The sequence below is a fragment of the Cyphomyrmex costatus genome, unplaced genomic scaffold (genome assembly GCF_001594065.2).
Source record: "Cyphomyrmex costatus isolate MS0001 unplaced genomic scaffold, Ccosl1.0 scaffold222, whole genome shotgun sequence".
NCBI classification, from domain to species: Eukaryota; Metazoa; Arthropoda; class Insecta; order Hymenoptera; family Formicidae; genus Cyphomyrmex; species Cyphomyrmex costatus.
The window spans coordinates 847,363-871,059 of NW_017276280.1; the positions used below are offsets into that span (position 1 = coordinate 847,363).

Genomic DNA, 23,697 nt, shown 5'->3' on the forward strand with positions numbered 1-23,697 from the left:
AATCTAAGTGAACATAAATTCAACGGAATTCTGATTTCGTGGCAGAAGGACGCAATTACAAATTCATTATTCGCAGCTACACCCATTCGGGGTATAATAATTTTAAATATACTTTATGAATAATTTTAAAGTTTTAAAAAGAACACGCGAATGAATTTCGTACAAAATGCCGTTCTAATCAAGACATAGAACATGGATTGCGTCATTCGTATCTATCGTAATAAGATATCAAATATGTAGTCAACAAAAACGAAAGATAGAAACTATAATACGAAGATGACCAATCTCCCTCCCTTTCTAAAATATTGTGATTGAATGAAAAGAGATAGAGACATCTTTGCGTCTTATTTCTATTTTATTGTTATTCATCAGTTTTACTAATATTTTTTCTAATACTATAGAGGACGAAATTATGTAAAATCGTGAATATATTTCAGAAAAATTCAGAAAACAATCACACTAATATGATTAATCTGCGTCACTATAAATCTATTCGGACTTCCTCTTCAGAAACGAACGGCACAGTCCATGTTTTATCTTCGGTTCTAACGAAGAATATCAGTCGTCAAGTTCGCGCCCATTAGTGAACGTTCTCCTCGTTACATTCGCCACTTCAAGAATCTCGTATCGCGCTTGTTATTCGAGCGCGTGCCAAAGGCCGCCTTGCGTCAATAATTCGATGCCGCGAGAGAGCGACGGGTGCGGAATGGAAATCGGTATTCATAAAGCATGCCTCTCCCGTGGCAGGACGCGACGACGGCGATAAAGAGGAGCGTATGCGGCCTCCGGGTGCTCACTTTATATAGTAATGTGCGCGAGTCAGTCGCACGTATATATCGCAAGACGGGACAGCCCTCGGACGCACCGGCGAGCGAGGAATAATGCGATACATATTGACGAGCTGCCGATGGAAAACAATCTCCTCGCGTGCACGCGCGACTGCGGAATTACTTCTCGCGCCTTACTCCTCCCTCGTGTCCTCTTTCCTCCCAGCCAGCATTGCCAATCGCTATGCATGCCGGTCAGATTATTTACGTTCCTTGCCGATCCGATTAATTCTTAAGGAATCTTTATCTCCCCTCTCTCGGAAGTGTTTATCTGTATTTTTTTATTCGCGCATGTCAGTCGATAGTCTGTTGTAAACGATTTTACAATGTATATAGGTTTTCAAGCGCTCCTGTGGAAAAAATGTTACATTCGCCAGCTAATCTGTAAATGATCTTTTTCGTTCAAGAGGCGTGTCTAAATGTTAAATGTCAAGAGATACTGCGATATTACATAATTCATAAAATCAGTAAATATTTTGCTGCGACATGTATACGTGGACATAAATAAAGATATTTGTGGAGTAAGGGAGGAAAAAATATGCTGTCTCTTAAAACATATTTGTGATATATTAATTATATGAGTAATATTTGTTGTAATATTTATATAATAAAACATTTATATTGTCTAGCCGGCAATTATCATGAATAAGGGAATGAAAGGGAGGAACGTAAATAAAATTTGCATTGAATAAAGCTAAATGCTGCCTACCAGTAGTGCTACCCACCGTAATAATAAATCGCAGTGAAATATTATAACGTAGCCACACATATCACGTAACGCAAAAGGTATACCGAAGAGAAATTTACTAAATGTTAGTATGCATTTTTTTAATAGTTCGAAATATTTATGGTAAATAAATATTTACTCAAGAAAAAGTGATAGTTAAATGAAATTAGTGGTTTTTGTATTAAAAAAATATATGTTTACATTTAGTAAATATTGTATTTTATTTAGAATTCTTACTTAGAACTATTCAAGCAAATATTTATTAAAACTTACAATTAGTATTTATTTTCAGTGCAGAAGTCAAACCAATAAAAATTCCAACTAGCGCTATCGATCTCTCTTAATTGAGAAGTCAACAGACGCAAGATTTGCGACTGTTTTTACTTTCAATCGGATTTGCTGTATACGATCGAGCGATCGATGATAAATTAACGCAAATGTGTTACTCTGTGGAATTTCTTTTAATGATAAATTCTCATCCACCATCAAGTCACGCAGCTAATCAAACGCGATCGGTAATGAGACATCGCAATGCATGGTAAATAATAACGTCGGTCGTACATTAAGCGATTCTAGAGTATTCTGATTAAACGACGTGAACGCGGCGCGAGTTTTTATCGTCCAGCGTGATCGGTTACGCGGGAATCTGTGAAGTTGACACATTTTATTAATATTGAAAAAATAATTCTAGTAGCACTTTTCATAGTTCTACAGTTCTACATAAAAAATAACAAAAAGATCCGCATTTTTTATATATAAGAACCAAATTTGGTTTCTCAAACAGTTTCGACTGTATACTTTTAATTAATTTATCAATTTTTAGATCTATGTAGTACAACAGCTGGAGGAAAAGTGTCGTGATGATTATTTGCAGCTGTTTAAGCGATAGTTTTTAATTGTTTTAGCAAAGTTTTATTCCCTAAAATCATTTTTAGTCAGAGTTTCGGTGACTCCATATAGAAAAAAATGTTCCGTGGCGTATCCTTTGATCCTTTTGTGCTGCCGCATCAAAACAAGTATTAATCTCAAAAAATGCCGCTTTTGCGACAGGAATATAAAGTGCGCTTACTTATACTTGATATCTGATTGAAAAACGGCTTCTTAGAAGTTTTTTTTACAGAATAGCGAGTATTTAACGACTACAAATTATTTAACGCTAACAAATTTGATAAGTCTTTCATTCGCAAGGAAAGAGTCACATCGACGAGGATTTTTTGAAGAAAGTATCACACGTGAAATATATTTTTTGGCAGCACAAAATTTTTACGTTAAAGTTGAGCTAATATTAAGAACTTTTTTAGTGTAAGTTAATCATTTCTTTACATTTGTATTTTACATTACAATTTTTAGTGCTATTCTATATAGACATCAAGATGACAAAACTTAGCTGGATCCAGATATTAAAAATACTTAAAAATATTAAAAAAGACAAATATATTGTCTGCCTAAAAATACGTGTTAATAAAAAAATACGTAGCAGTTGGAATTCTGCTAAAATCTAACGAGAACTGTCGCTAAAAGTGCTATAAGCCATCAGCACGATTCTTTCTTCAAGTATCTAGTATAAATGGTTTCGCGAAGTTAGCATATCATATCTTCAAATTCGGTAATTTTTTTATATAAAAAATGCGGATCTTTTTTTATTTTTATGTAGAACTGTAGAACTATGAAAAGTGCTACTGGAATTGTCATTATTTTTTCGATATTAATAGAATGTCGTGCCAGCTTCACAGATCCGGCGCAATTATTCATGAAGAGTGACTCACCGGAATGGTATATCCTGGAATACCGTCTTATAGTTACTGACGCAATAACTATTGTAACATTGTCATACGCATTGAAGTTCCGCTGGGGATGTCGGTTTAGATAATTTGAAGTTTTCGCAATTATCATATGTCACGAGATCGTCTCCTCTTTTTCAAAAAGATGTCTGGACCAATTTAATGATGGCGATTTAATCACGTTTGCGATTGTACGGAATTCTCTGAAATTTGTACTCATGATTTTACGTAATTTTATACTCTAATATTAGAAGAAATATTAATAATGATAATATTAATATATTAGTACTAGTATTATTTATTTATTATATATTTAATATTACTTAAAATATTTTAAATCAACTTTACTCCAAAATTTGATTTCAAAGTCGACTAGTAATTTTTATTTATTTTTTTGTACATAAATGATTACGTTACTCTCATATTTATATCGAAAATTTATCTTTCTTTTTTAGTCTGTTTCTGTCTTTATAAAAGCGAAAAGATAGAATTGTCTATCAATATAGAATTAATTACAATCCTGGTATTAAATTGAATCTAGGAATATGTACACAAGTGGCTACATTTGCACTGTGTATTTAGACCGCTGCCTATATCCCAAATTCGACTTCCAATTATTTAGGCTCTTTTGTATAAATATTTGATAGATGATCTATAATATCTTCTCTATGGTCGTATCTCACTTTTTAGTGACCCGACCTGGCATATATAGATCAGGCCGTAAAATAAACCTCTCGGTGTAAACGTAATCACTTTCGAGAGACTGCATTATTAAAATGAACGTATTCATGAATGTTCAAGCATCAAGGATTGTGTCAACAACTACCGCGATCTTATCTTGCCTTAATGGGAAACGTTATATTTATGCTATCTATTACACCCAGATTGATTCATGTATGGTAGACGTAATTTTTCGAGTTTCGTATCGTTTAATGCAACCTCGATTTGACGTTCGACATGCAATACTCGCTGGTCTTCGCGTCACGCTTTTCTTAAATACGCAATAGTAGTGCTCGCTATAACACACGGTACAACACCACGTGCGACATGCGTCTGTAGTTCTGGTACCTTACCCGCGTAACACGATATTTCCTCGATATTATTATCGATCCCGTTACACGATATTACCTGCGGTATAAGTGATTCTCCAGAGTCGCTCGGACATTTCAGATGCACGAAAATCCACCGCCATCATCGTTGCCAATGACCGTTACAAACTGTTTCCCGGTAACGTTTGCTTTGTCGTCGAGGAAAATGCGTCGTACAACTCGGTCGTAAATTCGCGAACGATCTTTCTGAAGGTGAAACGTGTATTGTTTTCGCGTCGATTTTCATTGGTATCGCAAAGCGGAGCAAAACCGAAGGTCCTTTCAAAACTGTTAGAACAGATGTCTTTTACTAGCGGTTGGTAATTACATCAAACTAATTGCGAGAGATGGCAATTATTACTTTAGATTGTCTTTTCTCAAAAGATAGAACATCGTTGTTGCTCGTTTCTTTTCCCTGCGAATTGTGATATCAAGCGGTTTGTAAGGTCTTGCAATAGTGATAGATCTTAGTCAGATGACTTCTAGATTAAGACATTTGACTTCATAATATACTTTTCAATGTATCGATCTCTCTCTATTAGTTTAATATTTGTATTGTTAATACATAAATTAATGTCTTCATTTGAAATACTGTAACAAGGCGTATGCCTAGAATGTTCTCGAGTGTTTCTCCTTTATCAGTTGAATAACTATTTTTTTGTATTATTGTAAAGCTTTGTGTAATTAAACGCGATTGATCATATTTTTAAATTGTGTATTCTTTCATAAGTAACTTTTAATAAAAACCATTCCATGAAAAAAATTTATGATAAAACTATTCCCTGGGTGGTCTTGGACAAAGACATAGAGCATGGATTGCGTCATCCGTATCTAAATAGTATATCAAATGGTCAACAAAAATATAGGAGAGAGGGAGAGAGAGAAAGATGAAGACGGTCATCTTTCTATAACAAAAGCTTTTTGGTATTTGTAACTATAGTCACACATTACTATAATTATGATTATTACTATTACAGTATTTGTAATAACTATATATGTACAGCTCTATTAATCAATATGTATTTAATTAACAACCGAAAATAATTATAATAAAACTATAGTTTTACCTAAAAATTTCTCTCAAGTCTCTTCTTTTACATATTATAATTGGTTGAACAGAAATAGATAAAGCAGTCCGTCTTCGTGTCCTATCTCTCTTTTATCGATCAATTTTACACATGAATGACGCAGTCGATGCTTTATGTCTTTAGACTTGAGACTCCACGAAGAATCCCCCTTTCGAGAAACTTCAGACGTACGCACGTGTTCATATGAAAAGTATATCACAATAATAAAGTGACCCTGCAGAATTTCTGAGAATTCCTAAGAGATGGGTTTAACTGAAAGCGATTGATTTTCCATAGACCTTGCTCAAAATATAACATTGGGTCGGCATATGTTCAATATTGCATTCTTTCTACATGCTTATTTATAGATGTCAATGCTGCATCGTATACCCGCGGTTTTTGCCGAATTGATCTCGTTTTATCGAGCACCAATGAAATATGAAGCTAGACTGAGAAAAATTTATGATTGAAAATAAACGAATCAGAAGATTCTGATCGTATCAATCAGAGTACTGGTTTTCTCAACTACACTGAAAAGAAAATACTAAATTTTAATAAACATTTGCTTGAATAGAGTTCTGACTAAAAATATTGATTAAATGTATATTTATTTCCCACAAAAACTATTGATTTGTTAGTACAATTCAGAGAAACATGTATTAATATTTGGTAAACTTTTTTCACTGTAGAATTATATATATTAAAAATATTAATATAATAAATTTAATCAGAAAATTCTGTTTTGTTCATTTTTAATCAGAATTTCCATTAATACAATCAGACTCTTTTTTTTTCTAATATAGGAATCAAATTAATATTTTACGAATCTGTGTGTTGGTAAATCAACATGGCTTCGAAATTCTGTCTCGATAACTCGGATTCTATTGTACGTCTATTACCTCCTGTTTATCTTCTCTATTGCCATTGTTCTAAACTTGCATGATTCCAGAGACGCAGTAAAAGATTTGCAAGCGATGGTTCATGCAAATTATGTGTACAGAGTTTGTGCACACAACACGAACAATGTGCACATTGTTCTTGGGACATACTAACTGCGCGTGAAATACGACGTGCTTAGTTCGTGTCTGTTACTTATATCACGCGATTCAGTAGAGCAAAAAAGTATAAAAATTTACGTGGTAGAAAATTTTTTTGTGCTACATACTGCGTATACTCAACGGCTTTTCTTCTTATCTCCAAAGATATTTGAACTTGTTTCGATAATAGAAAGAAATATATGCGATTACAAAATCGTTTTTTTTTTTTTTAATGGTAGGGTTTAGTATGTATTTGAATTTTCCTCAATGTTGTTATCGCGACTGTTATTTTTATCGGAACGCCGTTATTGTTACGAGGGCAAGTCAGTCACGATCGAGAACCGAGCACGTAACTCGCATTGCGGTAACAAATGTTTCTAAATATAATTTTTATTACCTGTTTCTTCTTTTGCTTTTGTCTGAAGTTTCTATACCTATAAGTTTGTCTCTGAGTTTCTTTTTAAGGAGACATATAAATCTCATAAATTTGACTGAAGGACCGATCTTTCAATTCTTATTTAGTAAAAACAAAGTATCGAGTGTATTTTAGTAGTTGAATATTAAGGTATATTAATTACGTGACAAAAAATATAATTGTTGATATGAATATTCATGAGTAATACGAATTGGAATATTATGAAGAAAGATTTTGTCGTGCTGCATATTAAGTTTCGTCTTTTCCACTACTCGTATTTCATTCTCTGAAGTCCAAGCAAGCTAATTAAATTATCGCCTTTCGCAGCTGTGAAAGATGAGATATACATTACAAGATATATCAAAATTTCGAACGCAGCATTTTCGGACGGCGCGGCGTCATAAGGTACGTTCTGCTTCGCGCATGATGCGCATAATGCATCAATTGTCCTTGTTTAACATTTGGTGGGCAACAAAGATAAACGATGCATTATGCGCATCATGCGTGAAACGGAACGCACCGTAGTTATCATCTGTCGCTGGTCCGTCACTTTTCAGTTTTTGTTTTTAACGGCTTATGACATTCGATAATTGTTTATTATTAGTCGTTTTATGGTTCCTGTTTACAACCGCTTGTTTTTATCAAGTTTCAATTGTTACTGCAATGTTACTGTCAACAAATCACTAAATACATACTGAGAGAAAAGAGAAGAAAGGATGAGGAAAAAAGTTAAAAAATTTGTATTATAAATATACATATGTGAATATTAAATTAGATTACGTAGATATTTTACAATTAAAGTAGATTTTTTCATTTTATGCATAAAAAAATATGATACATAAATTTAATAAAGCGTCATTATAATTTAAAATAATTTTGTTAATTCATAACGGTATTTTACGAAACAAATAATATCAAATATTATATTAAATATTAAATTAACCAGACTACTTTTAATTATAATAATGCTGTTAATATAACATGATTTTATCAGTGTAAATATTAAATGCATTCTCTGTATTTCCAAATAAAAGAGAGAGAAAGAGAACCATACTTTTTATAATACTTTTCACGGATATGTTCTTCAGTAATACCAGAGGGTTTGCGAATTATCGCCGTGTCATGATCTATTACTATAATGCCAACGTTTTGTGAACGCTTTGCCGTTCGCTTCAACAGGGCGAGGAACGTATTGATGCTGACAAGGGGATATAACTAGTATCTGAAATATTGTCCCACAGATTACATGATTTCATTTGATTTCATACGAATTTTATTTAGTGACATTTGGTAAAATAAACAATCTTATCTAATATATACAATTATTTCTTGTAGTTGGATATGTAATTATCGGATTACATATAAACGTCGGAATTTCATATAAATTTTATAATGATTTCAGGAATTCCGTCCTATGATTACATTAAATAAACGATTACCCTTTCGGATGTTGACCTTCTTGATACTTTTCCCTCTTTTATTTTTTTAAATACAGCAGGGAAGATTTATTTTCATAACTGAAGACTAAAGTAGCTAGAGTCGTCAGGGCAGCTAGTCATAACATCGGCACATTTAAATTACCGTTGTCGTGAGATGCGTAGACACGAAGGCAGCGGTTCGACGCGTGGAGTTGATCTGCCTGCGCCACGAGATTTTTTCACGGCGCGCCAGCTGTCTAATTTCAAGTACGACGGCATATATAGAAATAAAAGCGGCGGAAATAAGTGCGGGGGCGGGAGCGCGTCTCTTAAAATAGCGACGAAAAGGCCTCACTCGCGCTCTCCCTTGTCCCCTTTCTCGTTCTCCCTCTGGAGGCGCGCGCGATCGCGCGCGTATCTCTCGCAACGCGAACAAAGCGCGTGGACAAAGAGGAAAGTCTGCGGATGCGTCGTCGGAGGCGAGCGAAACGGGCAGGGGAGAAGACGCGACGGGAACGAGAAGGACGGCGAGAGGGCAAGGCGGTGACTGGCAAGCGTTCTATTACATTCCATTAGTCGGTGACAAGATTGCCCGCTCTGGAAATGGGATTGTCTTCCTCTCTCTTCTCTCCTTCTCGTTACGGAGCGGAATCGTAACGCGCCGCGCGTCCACTCGCGCGCCTCGTACTTTCCGAGAGAGCTCGGTCTCCGCCGTAATTATTTCATTGATACTCGGTCACGCAGTAATCGCGGTTTCGTGTTCTAGGAAAAAAAAAAAAAAGAAACTCTATCGACGAAAACTCTTACGGAGGCGTTGAACGTGAGCGCCCCGGAAATATTTATTAATCTTCTCAGAATCGTATAATTTATTGAGAGTACGATGAGATGTCTTTCCCGGCCATTTTAAGAAGAGCAAGAATTATATCTCGAGTTTTTTGGGTACGATTCGATAACTGACAGATTTTTACGCTATGGAACGTTACATTTCTTCGTTATTCATTCTGCTCTTTTTATTTTTAATGCGAAATAAATTTACATTCGAGAGAGAACAATGAAGTTTTATAAATGGAAATATGGTGTGTATCATGTAAATTTAAAAGATCATTTTTTAAAATAATTTATATTCGAATTTCAAAATAATGGAGATGTGTAATTATCGAGTTTAATTAAAATTTGATTTAAAATGTATCTCTGCTGAAATAAGTTCTACAAAATGAATACGGAATTATTATGGTCCTGACAATGTTAACAAGCAATATTTCGTTTCGTAAGCAAATAGAATATTTTCTCGCATAAAATTTATGCCGCAGGAAAATATCGCGCATTTACACGGCTCATTAGAGATTATCTAATATTTAACGAGGAAGGAGAAGATCATATCCCTCCCTGAAATCCCCTTTTTGAAAAACATTTATAACAAAAAAAATATATATATATATTTCTAATAATTCTGAAATGCTTGATCATATAATTTTGATAATAATTTAATATTTTTCACGTTTTTGACTTTAAATAAAATTTCGCTCGCGGCGAACCAGCATGCAATGATTCGCTCCCTCGCAATAAATTTCTAGATCCGCCAATGGGTGTGCCCAACGTCAAAGACGTGAAAATATAAGTGTTAAACGTATTCAGCGCATCGCGCCGTCGGGAAGCGGAGGCGAGGAGGGCGTCGTGCAACGAAGCGTTCCGGAGTCGCGAGCTTGACGTCGCGCCGAGAAACGCCTCACGTTCGTCAACGCCGCGGCCGACCGCAACATAATTACGGGTCTCCGCATCCCGGCAGCTGTAAATCCCTCTTGCGCGCCCTCGTCTCTCTTTCTCTCTCTCTCTCTCTCCTCGCTCTTGCCTCCGTCTCGTCAGCGAAGAGCAAGCCGCTCGTCTCGTACACGCCCGAGTTCGCGTTTTCTCATTCTCCTCCGATATCACCCCGATCCAGTAGCTGCATCAACAGCAACTCGCCCTGTTTAAATTCATAATGTCAAATTATATCCGCAATTTCAGTCGTTCTTAATTGTTTCTTACATGGATCGTGTCGCTACTTTTAGCCAATATGTCATTGATTTGACATAATTGTAAAACAATGGAGTTTAAACAGTTATAAGTCAATAAAATATGTATCTGTTTTGGACTCGGATTTAGTTCATTATTTAACGTTAACTATAAATGCGTTGTCAATATGGACGATGTTTACTTACTGAAACCAACCACGGAAATGGATCGATTTTACATTTCAACGTGAAAGTTAAAAATAATAAAACATTTAACTCGAAGAATATGGGTTGCCATTGCTCCTTTGATGTCTATAACAGTGCAGTGCCTGCATACCGTCCGCAATATATCGTTCAATTTAATTCCTTCGCCGTGGGTTTTAATTAATTAATCTTCCAATTGAACCTCATTACGGCTTATCTTATCGACGCCGCGCCGAGAAATGCCGCGGCAAGGAGGGAGGAAGGGCTTAACTTTGACTTCGCGGTCGTTTCTCTTTCATCTTTCTCTTCCCCCCCCCTCCCCCCCCCCCCCTCTGCTTGACATTCCTCGACCGCGAGAATTCATTTCGTCACGCTGGGCCTGGCGGAATGGCGAGGCGGACGGACGGCGGGGGTTCATTGCACTCCATAGAAAAATAGACGACGCTTCGCTGATCTGCGCGCGTCCCCCGAATGTATACCGAGGTTGCTTGCGCGGCTCTCTCTCTCTTTCTCTCCCGCAAAACACGTACTCTTTCTCCCTCTCGTTATCTATATACCTTCACTCAATACAGTTCATTTTATCGACGATACACCGTGATGCTGCAATCTCAGTTAGTCGTATAACGACGGCAACGATGTCATATAATAAAGAAGCTGGTGCAATAAATCGATTTGCATATCACTTCGTGGGTTATTATTGTACGGAATGGTCCAAGTCTTAGAATTCTTATCTGTGCTTACGGTTTAATTAAATATAGAAAAATAATCTCGTGAGAAGCGGGAACATAAATGTTGTACAGTGAATATCTATGAAATTATCTGAGATGCGAAAGATATACTTTAGATTCTAAAAACGTGATAGAATGTGGATTTATGGTATATAAGTTTAATACTGTTGCGAGTAAATGCAGATAATTACTTACGATTTTAAATGGCAGTAAATTAAATCTCTTTCAAAAGTTTGTAAAGTCTAATTATAAACACCGTATCAACATATTTAAAATTATTTAGAAAAAGATATATATGTATAAGATTTATAAAACGTTTAATAGAAATATTTTTAATTAATTATCTTATAATTAATTATATTTATAGCTAGTTTTCAGTTTATTGATGGATTATTTACGGATCTTCGCGTCTTTTACGCATTTCTTAAAAATTATACGGAGAGTTATACAGTTTGTCTTGCAAAAAATGGAGAAGCAACGAACGTATTTGTTATACAACTCTGTTTCCGAAACTGAGCAGCGTTAAGTTCTCGGACGAGCAGCTATTCGCAGCTATTTGTTGCAAGGATATCGACGCGGTTATCGTGTTTCGTAAGATAGTTTACGCGACATGAACGGGCCCCATTGTGCGACTTTACGGTGTCACGCTCGAGGAAACAGAGGGTTAAATGTCGAGATAATTCACCATCCGTGAATGCAAGGCGTGGTGTTTCTCCCAATTTGACTGATTACTGAAACAAGAGTACAACTTCGCATTCGTCGGCGCCTTTATTAATCGCGCATTCAGCGTATCCAGAGAGATTCGATCTTTCGATCCACGATGTACTATAATTGCAATATCCAACCAAATACCGTTAGAAATCGATCGTTTTCACGGCGAAGGCAAAACAATCTAAAAAGTTGCGTTAAATTTTAACGTAATATTTTCAGGTGGTTTTTTTCTTTGCCATAAAAAAAAAACGACTGTAAATATACATGAAGGATATTGTTATTTATGTTGCGCTCAAATAACTGCTGATTTGGACTTGGAAAAGATAAGAGAGGAACGGATATTTAAAACGTATACGATAAGAACAATAATTTGACATGAGAAAGGAATTTAATATAAGCTTTTGATACACACGTGGCCGTCGTAAGCTAATTTATGTTCGCAATCTAAGCATTTTGAATATATAAGTAAGTGAGATGGAGTTAAGGATTATCTCTGCTGAGAGAGTTTAACTGAGCTACCGATCTACTTGATCCAAGCAACGTGATCCTACGACACGCCAAGCGATACTATGCATGCTTAACTCGTCTTTCGTTTTTTTTTTTATGTCCATGCTACCAGTTAAAATTGCCTTAACACTTTCGACGTTCGTGCGTCACGCGCATATATACCGGCGACGTATGTCGTTTGTGATATACGAACGGCGAACGTGTGAAATCTCTCACAAAAGGGACTGTTTTGCTGAAGTATATTTAAAAGTTTAGCTCCTTTCTACGTTTATTGGAGTGAAATCTTACTCTAAAGAGTGAAAATTGAACTTCTTTTGAAAAGAACGGCTCAATTTTCAATCTTCCATAATGAGGTTTCATACTCTATAGAGTGAGATTCGCTCTAAGGGCTTTAAAGAGTATAGCTACGGATCTGAAAATAAATTTGTTGGATCGTTAAAATAATTATGTAGGATGCGCTCAAACTGGTTGCTAGAATGTCAAAACCTTTTGCAGCATTACTCACCTTACTTAAGATTCCGAGGTAATTATTTCTAGATGGTTCTAAAGCCTTAATCACCCTAGCGATCGCTTCTTGATCGTTATATTAGCAATTGGCGATTACTTTTCAACCAATCAGAGCAAATCAATTTCTTCTCAGCTGTTAAATTCGAACGGATCGCGACTTTCTTTTTCGTCTCTCTACTTTCAATATTGCCAATCGTCGAATTAGAGAATCTCTTTAACTCTCAGCAATTAACGATAAAAGAATTAGGGTCGAGTGAGGGGCGCGGCGATGATGAAAGGAAGAAGGCGAGAAGAATTTTCTTTCGCGCGCGCGGAGACGAAGAATTCGATGTCGAAACTTATACGCCGGTAGGTTGGCGTTTCTCGCGTGGAGTATGCGATGCAAATCGCATATATGCATGCGCGTATTTCGTGAAATCGGTACTTTGTATGTGCGCGCGTCTGTGCGTGCAATGGACACCGCTGCAAGTAGCCGATTATACTGTGCCACGCGACGCACGTCTACGGCATACACATGCAAATCTTCCGGCGACATCCGTCGCGCTGGAAACGCATCGACCGACGCAACGCGCCGTGGAAACAGTATGCTTCTGGTCCATTAGGATGAATGAGAGGGATCGGATATATGCTTAGATTGCGCGACGCGGCGTATTGTCGCGTGGCATCGACCAAGCCGATTTGCATGTGTACTTTTCGGTACGAAGTATTCAGAGTGTTCTCGGATTATATATAGAAATTTCTTTTTGGAATATCCTCTTAAAGATTTCCATTATGAATACTCGATTTCAGAAAAGGCCATGCGACAAGACTTGGGAAATATTTAATATATATATTCATACATACGGTGTTTCTATAAAGTAATGATGAATATTTTAAAGACAGACTCTTTAACGTATTAATATTTTAAGAGAGAAAAGTCTAACACGAAAATATCGAGGCTGAATTAGCTTTTAAGTGAAAAGAGTTAAAAAATTACGAATGAGACAGAGGGCTAAAGTTTCGTGCGATCATGAATGGCAAGATGATCAGTGTGAAGGTGCTAAATTTTGTTATTTGTAAAGGCATGAAGTTTGAAGAAGCACCTTCATAATGATCACCTTTTGCTATTCCAAAATTTTAGTCCTGTTTTATTTATAATTTTTAAATGCTTCCCATTTGAAAATTATGTCAGCCTCGACATTTTCGTCTTAATATGGTTATAAATAATCTGTTTTTTTTTTTAAATATTTATTGTTATGTTTTAGAACTCTTTATATGAATATAATATTAAATATCTGTAGCTATATTTACAAGCATTTCTTACAATCATTTCTTAGTACCATAAAATAAATTCAGGAAACAGATTTCGAGAAGATATTTTATACTTCGTCATATAATTTTATTTTTATTCTTTTTTATTAACTATTATTTATGTTACTTAAATGTCTCGCGCGTAGTTTGTTTTGATAGTAATTGGTAAGATAAAGATCGCAAATATATATTTCGAAAAATAATAAAAAATATTGAACTATACTTTTCGTTATAACTAACCGTCTGTCTTCCAACGGTTGACATGGGTCATTCGAGTTCCATCTCAATTATAAAAGTTCTTGTTTTTCACATATCTGTATAATTTTTATAAATTTTCCAAACTTTTCTCCGATATCCACATAACAGAATGATCGAGAGAATAATTTAGTATACATTAAAGAGCGTGCGTGAATTTTTACGGAATTTAAGCGCACTCTCTTGAAGTGCTCAAAATTAGGTCGAACATAAATGACTCATGGATAGAGTGTGCTCTGAGATGCTGAAAATAAGTGTGCCGTTACAGGGTTAATTGCGAGGGAAAAAAAGAATGTGTCGATTCATATTCGCGACTCGTCCGATTGCAGTATCATAATTCGAACGACCGCCACATTTTCCGAGAAAGCTTAAAGAGAAGCCCACAGCTTCTGCTCTAAATAGAACGTAATCAAAAGCGATCGATGCTACAGCGGTTCAAACGCCCTTGCTTTACCTGGACCTAACGTAAAACGGTCCAGTCTAATCGATAACGTATTCCGAACTTTGACCCTGGACACACATCTGTGCTACATACAGAGACATCCCCGCTCTTTCTCTCTCTCTCTCTCTCTCTCTCTCTCTCTCTCTCTCTCTCTCTCTCTGTCTGCCTCTTGTCCTCGTCTCCCTTCAGCAGGGAGAGATGTTGCCCCTGTTCCGCGATCGAGACTGGTTTTTCGGCGCGATGCATACGCGCGCTCTTACATCGCGCAAACGGCGACGTCGGCGGCGTCGGCGGCGGTTCACGGCACCATCCCGTGCGATCAATATCAGCGCAAACGACGGCGGCCACGACTACGATCAACGAGGGTGACTATACGATGACGGGGACAAGAAAGAGCGCGCGAGAACGACGGAGTGAGCGAGAGAGAGAGAGAGAGAGGGGGGGGGGGAGGGGGCGAGTGTCGAGCGAAGGAGAGAGAAGGAGAAAATCATCATGCACAACAAGCGCGTGGTGCGCAATGCATATATATGCGGCATGTATATACGAGGGCACATAGAGAGACACGCGTGCACGATGCAGCGCGGGTTATGTATGTACGTGCATGTGCGCCAATGTTTCGACGCTGTGCCCGGTAGGAAGGGGGGAGGGGAGGGGAAGGGAGGGGGCTGCCAAGTGGGGACGTTGCCAGGCGACGGAAGCTGCCTGCCGCCGCGCGAGTTCATCGTCCTCCGCTTCGCGCGTTCCTCCCTTGCGCGCCTGCACCGATCCGGCTAGCCACCCTTCGTCGTCCACTTCTTTCGGCTCCTCCGCGCGCGCGAGCGAACGAGCGAGCGAACGTTACAGGCGACCCCGCCCCGTGAATTCACTCTTCTCGTTAACGTTCTCATGAATCGGAATCGAAGCCGCGAAGTACGTATCTCTCCTCGTCGCGCGTTTGGGTCGTAACGAGGACGGAGATCGGAAGGGTGTTCTCTCGGGGGATGTCCCTTGTAGATTTCATTGGATTATGTAGGGTGGTTCGTCTAAAACTCCCTCTTCAGAAATTATCGAAGATAACGATAAGATCGGCCCACTCTCTTCTCGACTCGTCTGTATAATGCATTTCTGTTATCACGTTTATGAAAATTGTAAGTTTTAACAATAATAAGGTTGCGTAAATGGTGAAAAAGCTGCGCAATAATAATATAATGAATATGTTATCGGAGCTATTTGAGCCCGGCTGGTTAACATGAATATTATATTTTTTATATGATATAATTATAATACAATTTTATGTAATATAATTTCATACGTTTCGACCTTTAATATGGTTCTTCAATATATTGTATTTATTTGAATTGTATTCAGTAGAGAGCCAAGAAATATATTATTATAATATAATAATATGATATTGTTATTGCCGTTAAGAATTATAAAATAGGAGCCTTTTAGTTTTATTCAGTGAGCCTTTTTTGTTAATAAAAAATTTAGATTCTTTTTAACAGCGATTATTAATAAAATTATGCACATTTGTGCTTTAAAAATGCTATAAAATTTTAAGTAAGGACTATATAAGAAAAATTTCCATAAATATGATATATAATAAGCGTCACAAATAGGGGCATTAGTTTCGTTAAAAAGTTTAGAAGACTCTAATAACAAATCAATAATATTGAATAATGCATAAATACGCTTGAAAACACCATAAAAATTTAAATAAGAGCTTTATAAAAGAAATTTCCATAAACATGATATAATAGAGATATATTATATCGAGAAGAGTACATCCTGCAAAATTCTTCCTGTCGTCATCACCAGCCGGAATCGATTGAGCTGTCCTCTCGAAAAACGCGAGAAAATCCGGTAAATAACAACATGACGTAATAGGGATGCCGATGCATGTTACATCGAGGGCAATGGGCGTTCAGTGCACCCGACTCCGCCCCGACCTCGCCTTCGTTATTATCGTTATCATATCGAAATCAAACATGTAACGGATAAATAACAAACATGACGTAATAGGGACGCAAATGAGCCGGAATGAGGGCGAGCCGAGGAGCAACGTTCGCCCTGCGAACCCCACCCCGTTTTTCGTTTTATTGACAGATTAAAATCGGCTTAACTAAATAACGAGAGAGTCGTGGAATCAGGATGGGCGCCAATCTTGACGCATATTTCCTTCGCAATTACCCAAAGAGAACGTACCAAGTCAGAGGGAATAAAAATGATGATTTTTGGGTATTTATTGATATAAGAATCCAAAATATGGTCATTTCGATTTTCCGTTGACTTTCATGTCCTTGAGTAAAGTTGACAGATTCACGAAAGATTTCACGTCGCGATGCTCTCTCGCTCGTAGATCAGTGATCTACTCGAGAGTGCGAATCGACAAAAAGATTAAAAGGAAAAAATAGAAGCTACATCGATCGATGAAGGGAAACGAGAAACGCGCGGTAAAAGGATGACTCATTCGGATAACTCACGCTTGCCGTTGCAAGCATTCGGTCGGCCCTCGTACAGCTGACAAACGCATATTATGAGCGGCTATATACCAGCCCTCATCGATCTCGCCGCCGTATGCGCCCGACTGAAGGGGTTAAAACTAGAGCAATAGATCTCGCCGCTCTACGTACGTTGCCTCCTCCTCGTGTCGACACGGACCCGCGTATGCGGCGCGTATAACGCCGCTTTCTCTAGCACGGCTAAAATTTCACGCAGCACTGCGGTCCTCCTCTCGGTCTCCATTCCTTTTTTTTTTCCTTTTTTTTTATTCGTACGCCCCCGACCTCGACTCGGCCCCCGCCGCGCATTCGTGCTCCTTTTGTTCGTTCGTTCGTTTCGAGTTCGCTCTTCCGAGCTTTCGTTTCGTCACTCTTCCGTATCTCTCACGTTGTGCTCACACGCGTCTCTTAATCCTTTTCTCCGTTTTCCCTCTCGCGCGCCTTTATGAATTTCCGTGCGATTTACTGTTCCGTTTCATTTCCATTCCGGTGCGCCGGCGAGCAGCTTTTCGGGGCGAGACGTTATTGTACTATCCGCTCTTCTCGCTTGACTTTGACTGGAGATGTTATCCTCTGTATTTTACGAACACAAAGTACTTGCTCCACGTGGCAAATTGCGCGAGCGAGAAGGCACGCTGTGTGTGTTCGAGTATTACGCGGATCTCACCTAGCAGGTTTAACGACACTTGTACTAACTAATCTGATGATAAAACGACACTTTGTGTAATCACTATCAATGTAACACTTTACGTGATTTATGATATTATACTGTCGTGACGAAATTGTGTGGAAAGTATATTTGTGAAAATAACATTTAAATTTTATTTTTCTCTAATTAGCAAAAAGCGGCGGTACAATTAGGGAACAGAATCTATTTTATTTATGTATATATGCGGTACATTTTAAATTGTATAATAAAATTAAGTAAGTAAATTTCTCGGACATTGTAATTCCTTTCCCAGTAATAGCAAAGAGTAACGTATTTAAAATCGATTTTATGCCAACAAGAATTTATTAATAAATTAGGAAAATGTTTCTCATGAAAAGTATAAAAGTATAATCAATCTAATTTAACAAATTCAATTTTAATCGTATGAATACTTGATATAAAATTTTGTTTTCCAGTTTATTCTAGAAAGCTCATTTATTTTAATAGAAATTTAATAGAAACTTAATTTTAAAACTAATTAAATATTAATAATAAAATATTCGTTTTAATTAAATTATCATTAAGAAAAAAATATGCCGGAGAATTTTTATTGATCGAGTGATGGTTCTAAGACACCCTGTATATCAACGCGTGAAACGTTCGCAGTTATTACATGTAATAAGCTGATTCACCTGTGAAAGCCACGATATCCCACTTATGCATTTAACGCGGTACATACGTCTATAAATAGAGCATGTGCCTCGCGAGAGTGTAGGTATACCTATCCATCTCAGTGCAATATTATTTATTAAAGAAGAATCGCAATAGAGCGTTTTACAATATTCCATTACTAAAATACGGAATAATAATAATTACAGATGATTATTATCGATTAATCTGGAACGACTTTATTAGACTGCTCGAAAGAGAAAATCTCACCGCAATTTTATTCCGAGTTATTCAAATTAAATGTAGAATCTGGTGTAAGAAATTTAATAGAAATAGGCGCGACCTAGAAGCTATCAGCGTCAGGGCTCAGGACGAAAGTCTACCAATATGGAGAGGAGACCTCGATTCGAATCCTGAAGCGCTCTAATTTTCTAGTGTCGCTTATCTCTTATTAGTGTATTGCGATTTAATGAGAATTGCGAAGCACCACTGCACAAACAAGTAAAAAATAATGTGTCAAAATATGTATTTTTATTTTAATACTCTAGATACATTTAGTCATTGCTATAATAAATTTATTATTATATAAATATTATAGATATTAATAATATGACGTATAGTTTTATTATAGTATAACATATCTTGTTATTGTCGCTTTGGCAAAAGACTGACTAATTCGGTTGTTTCCAGAATGTTGACCACAAGATGAAATTCCGCTCCAAGAAGGGTCAGCTGCCGTTCGTCGAGCTGAACGGTGAGGAAATCGCAGACAGTACTATCATCCTACGGGAGCTGAGCCAGAAATTTGGCAAGGACTTAGACGCCGGTCTTACGTCCGAGCAGCGAAGCGTCTCTCACGCCATGATATCCATGATCGAGAACCACCTGGTCTGGGTTGTCGCGTGCTGGCGCACGAAGAACCTGGATCAGGTGCTGAAGGGTTACAAGGTTAATCTGCAACTCGCCCTGGGATCACGTATCCCGAATGCTATTCTGAACTTCTTCTTCAAGCTCACGTTCGGACGCAAGGTAAGTTTCGCTTTCCGTTCACCGTGATTTCGGTGTGATTTCAGTGTGATTTAGCATACAACTTGGACGTTAGATAGAAATCACTTGAATGAAAGTTCCATGTCTCTCACGACTTCTCATTCAATTTTAATAATTTATTCGCATTCATTGTTTTCGTATAACTTATTTGCATATTTCCATAATTATATTCCACATTATTTCCATCGTTATGCAAACTAAGGTCACGCTATATGCAAAAATAATCTTCCCTCGACCTTCTTTCACTGATTTTGTCGAGACCGCACGATGTTTCGTATGTTCACGTTTTTCAATTTAGCTATGCATGTATCACTCACATTATGCTAGTTTGCATTCATATAAATACTAATTGTAATTTTATCATTACATAATTTTTCCTAGTATTGGTAGCTAGTCTCATCAGCTATCATCTGAAGGCTCTCTTGGTTGAGTCCTGATCGAGGTTTTTCAGCTAGATATTAACAATTAATAATATGGAATATAACGATGACTATGAAATACAAGTACAAATTTATTGAAACTATAGATGCAGATTCTAAAAATATTTACTGAAACCAGTACGATCTTCAAAATATTATTCTTGTCCGAATTTTACTTCGACCAAGTTTCGCTATTTACACGTTATCACAATATTTATTTTATGCTATCTCCAGAATCATTCATAGTATTCGCTCGGAGTGCACAAATTGCGCTTGTAGCTATAAATGTGCTATGAATGTGCTGCCTAGAGGTAGTATCGCGATAAGGAAGCGAAATTGTAGAACAAAATATTATGACCATTTGTAGTGAGATAGTAGTTGGATTGGTTGCAGGGTGCAAGGAAAGTGAAGGCTCAGGGAATGGGCGTGCACAGTCCGGAGGAAGTGTCCCAATTCGGCTGCACCGATCTTAAGGTACTCTCGGACACGCTTGCTGACAAGCCCTTCTTCTTTGGGGACGAGCCAACTACCGTGAGTATCATTAAATCTGTTAACATGTTGTCCATAACGGTCAAGAGTTCTTGTGTTATGCACCGCTGTAGCACGTTCTAACGTGGTACTTGGTTCGCTGTGTAAATAATAGCTTCAGTTACTTGTAATCTGATGCCGAAGATAATATCGGTGAAACCAGTGCTGCCTGCGGCGAAACGGTGTTCTCGCTGGGCGTCGTGCGAAAAAGCTTTCTGTTTTCAGTTATCTCAGAGATATTACACATCAGACTGAGCAAATAACACAATTATTGACTCGAACTTTAATGGTTTTCGAATTCTAGCCGATTCAAAATGAATTAATTTTAATAAAGAGAACTTTAGGAGAGAACAAAAATAGAAATATTTCATTCTTGATCTCACTTATTCCAATTAAAAAGAAATGTTCCAACATAAAAGATTGATAGAAAATATAGATTATGAATTATAATTTTGACAATTTGTATAATTTTCCGGCAATTTTGTGCAGATGGACGTAGTTGCATTTGCGCATCTTGCTCAAATCCTGTACATCGACAAAGACACGCCGTACAGCCTGCGAGACTACATGGTCGAGAACTGTCCCAACTTGGTCGGACATTGCTCGCGCGTTAAAGAACGATGTTTCCCGGATTGGGACGAGATATGCTCCAGCTTGGACATGAACACGCATCTGCCGAAGCCTGAAAAGCAGGAGGAGAAGGAAGGCAAGGAGGAGGCGAAGGAGTCCAAAGAATCCAAGGAGGAAAAAGAGGGCGATAAGGAAAAAGCAGACAAGGAGGAGAAGGAAGTCGAGAAGGACAAGGAAGTTGACGAGAACAAAGAAAAGGAGAAGGACGGCAAATAAGCGGTCTTTCGTTGTAAAGAGAAGTAATAAGTCGTTTCAAGGATTTAAAGGCGAAGAGTCACGAAGGTGTATTGGCGAATGAATAAAGATAGAAAGAGAGAGAGGGAGGGATAGTTGGCGGTAAGAGTGTGTGCGTGTGTGTGTGTATGTACGCGTGTGTACGTGGTTGCGTGAATGTGTACGACGGCGGAGACGAGGACGATATAGAAAGCACGTACAGAATGATGACGAGGAAGGGAGTTGCCGGAAATGAGAGATTGTGTGTTGAAGAGAAAGGGAGAAAGAAAGAGGGAAAGAAAGAACGAAAGAGAAAGGAAGAGAGAATATGTGTGTGTGTATGTGTGCGCGGGTGTATGTATGTGTGTATGTATGCATGCATGCATGCGCGCGCGCGCGTGTGTGTGTGTAAGAGAGAAAGCGAAAAGAGAGAGAGATAAGGTTTGGGACTAGAGCTCTCTACTTATACGTATAGATATTAATAGACTCATGTATAATGTTAATACTTCGTTTATATACGTTCAATGCGCATCACGCGTTACTTCACATTGACACACTCGAAACACACACGACCGGAACGATTATTCTCTAATCCACACGCCCTTTCTCTGCTCTGCTAAGGACAAACGAAAAAAAACGGGGCTATCTCATAAGTCATTAGAAACGTAGGATTGCAATATACGAACTGCAATAGTCTGGCGCAGCTGGGGTCTTTGTCGACAGTGGCCAAATGCAATATAGCGTTACGCTATAAGATAGAAGTAGTTACGGGAGAAGAGAAGAAGAAGAAGAAGAAGAAGCGAGGATAGGGTCGCGTGAACGGGCATACTGATCCCCGCCTTTTAAGGCGAGAATGAGCGTCTCCTACTTCGCTTCCCTCAATGATCCTTGCTGTGTATAAGTTACCTTGCGTCTTGGCGCAACGTAACGCAATCTTCTCTTTAATTTAGTTTTTTCATGTTAATTTCTTTTTTTTTTTACGATACGTTCACACGTGTATCGCGCGTTTTACTTCGCTTTTATATCGTGTTAAATGAAATTTTTAAAAAGATTTTGTACGACGTGAGATTTTTTACGACGCGTATCATTGAGAGATTTCTATCGAAAAATCATCTGAGGAAACACCGTTGCGTCTAGTAGCCGGTTCATCGACGCGATCCGGGATTTTCATTACGGTAATGCTAATAATAACGCTAATGTTAACATAACGATAATATTAATAAGAATGTGACAACAATAATAATATTAAACTAACCGTAATTATGATAGGAGAAAGGGAATCCGATGTCCTACGGAAACAAATGTTAGGTCATCGATTGACTGAATTACTTCTATCTCTCTCTCTCTTGCGCGCGCCCGCGCGCGCGTTCTTTTAACAATCGAATTGAGAGTCGAGTCACGCCAATTGACCAGCTAGCAACGGACGTCCTCAGACAGCCTAATGTAGAATGCAAATGTAGTTGAGCGGTCCGTACGGAAAAGTAGTTCGATCCGCTCTTCCGCCCGGCCGCGAATCCGGTTTGCATTTCATCGTCATCTCAAAGCGCGTGCAATCAACTTTTATTTTAATCGACGACTCTCATTCCTATATTTCACAAGGACTGTATGATATTTTCGTAGTCCTTTCTGATTTTTCACTTTTTAGACGAACGGAAGTAAGGAACCGCGATAAGCGATGGACGGCACATATTATTATTATTATTATTATCTATTATTTGTATATTATAGTATATGTATTAACGTAGACGCGCGCGCGAATGCAGTTGGACTTAGATACGCGAGGAAGATGCCATTCGTGTATAGCAGAGTCGTAATATTTCGTCCCCTTATCCACCATTCCTTGCTCCCTCCAAAAAAAAAAAATCCTTGGTTTTTTATTTTCTTTTTACTTTCTTTTAGCGAAGAGGCACAGGTAATGTTTTGATCTCTTTTCCCTTGGTACTCAAAACGCTGTGCTGCCCACGTATTGATATACGATTTTTCGGACGTGTTAAAGGAAAAAAAATTACCTTGCGTAATACAAAGTGTCTTTCACGCATCGAAAATCGACAATTTGATGTATAACGG

At 37.8% G+C, this 23,697-nt stretch overlaps 1 protein-coding gene across 1 annotated transcript in view; it reads left to right on the top strand.

The window, feature by feature from the left end:
* Window positions 1-21,709, top strand: part of fax (failed axon connections) — a 37,026-nt gene extending 15,317 nt beyond the window's left edge. The window contains exons 3-5 of the mRNA XM_018539741.1: window positions 19,484-19,822; window positions 20,653-20,790; window positions 21,277-21,709. Coding sequence (XP_018395243.1) covers window positions 19,484-19,822; window positions 20,653-20,790; window positions 21,277-21,633 — 834 coding nt within the window. The 3' untranslated portion in view covers window positions 21,634-21,709. The remainder of the gene's footprint in view (window positions 1-19,483; window positions 19,823-20,652; window positions 20,791-21,276) is intronic.
* The last annotated feature ends 1,988 nt before the right edge of the window (window positions 21,710-23,697 follow it).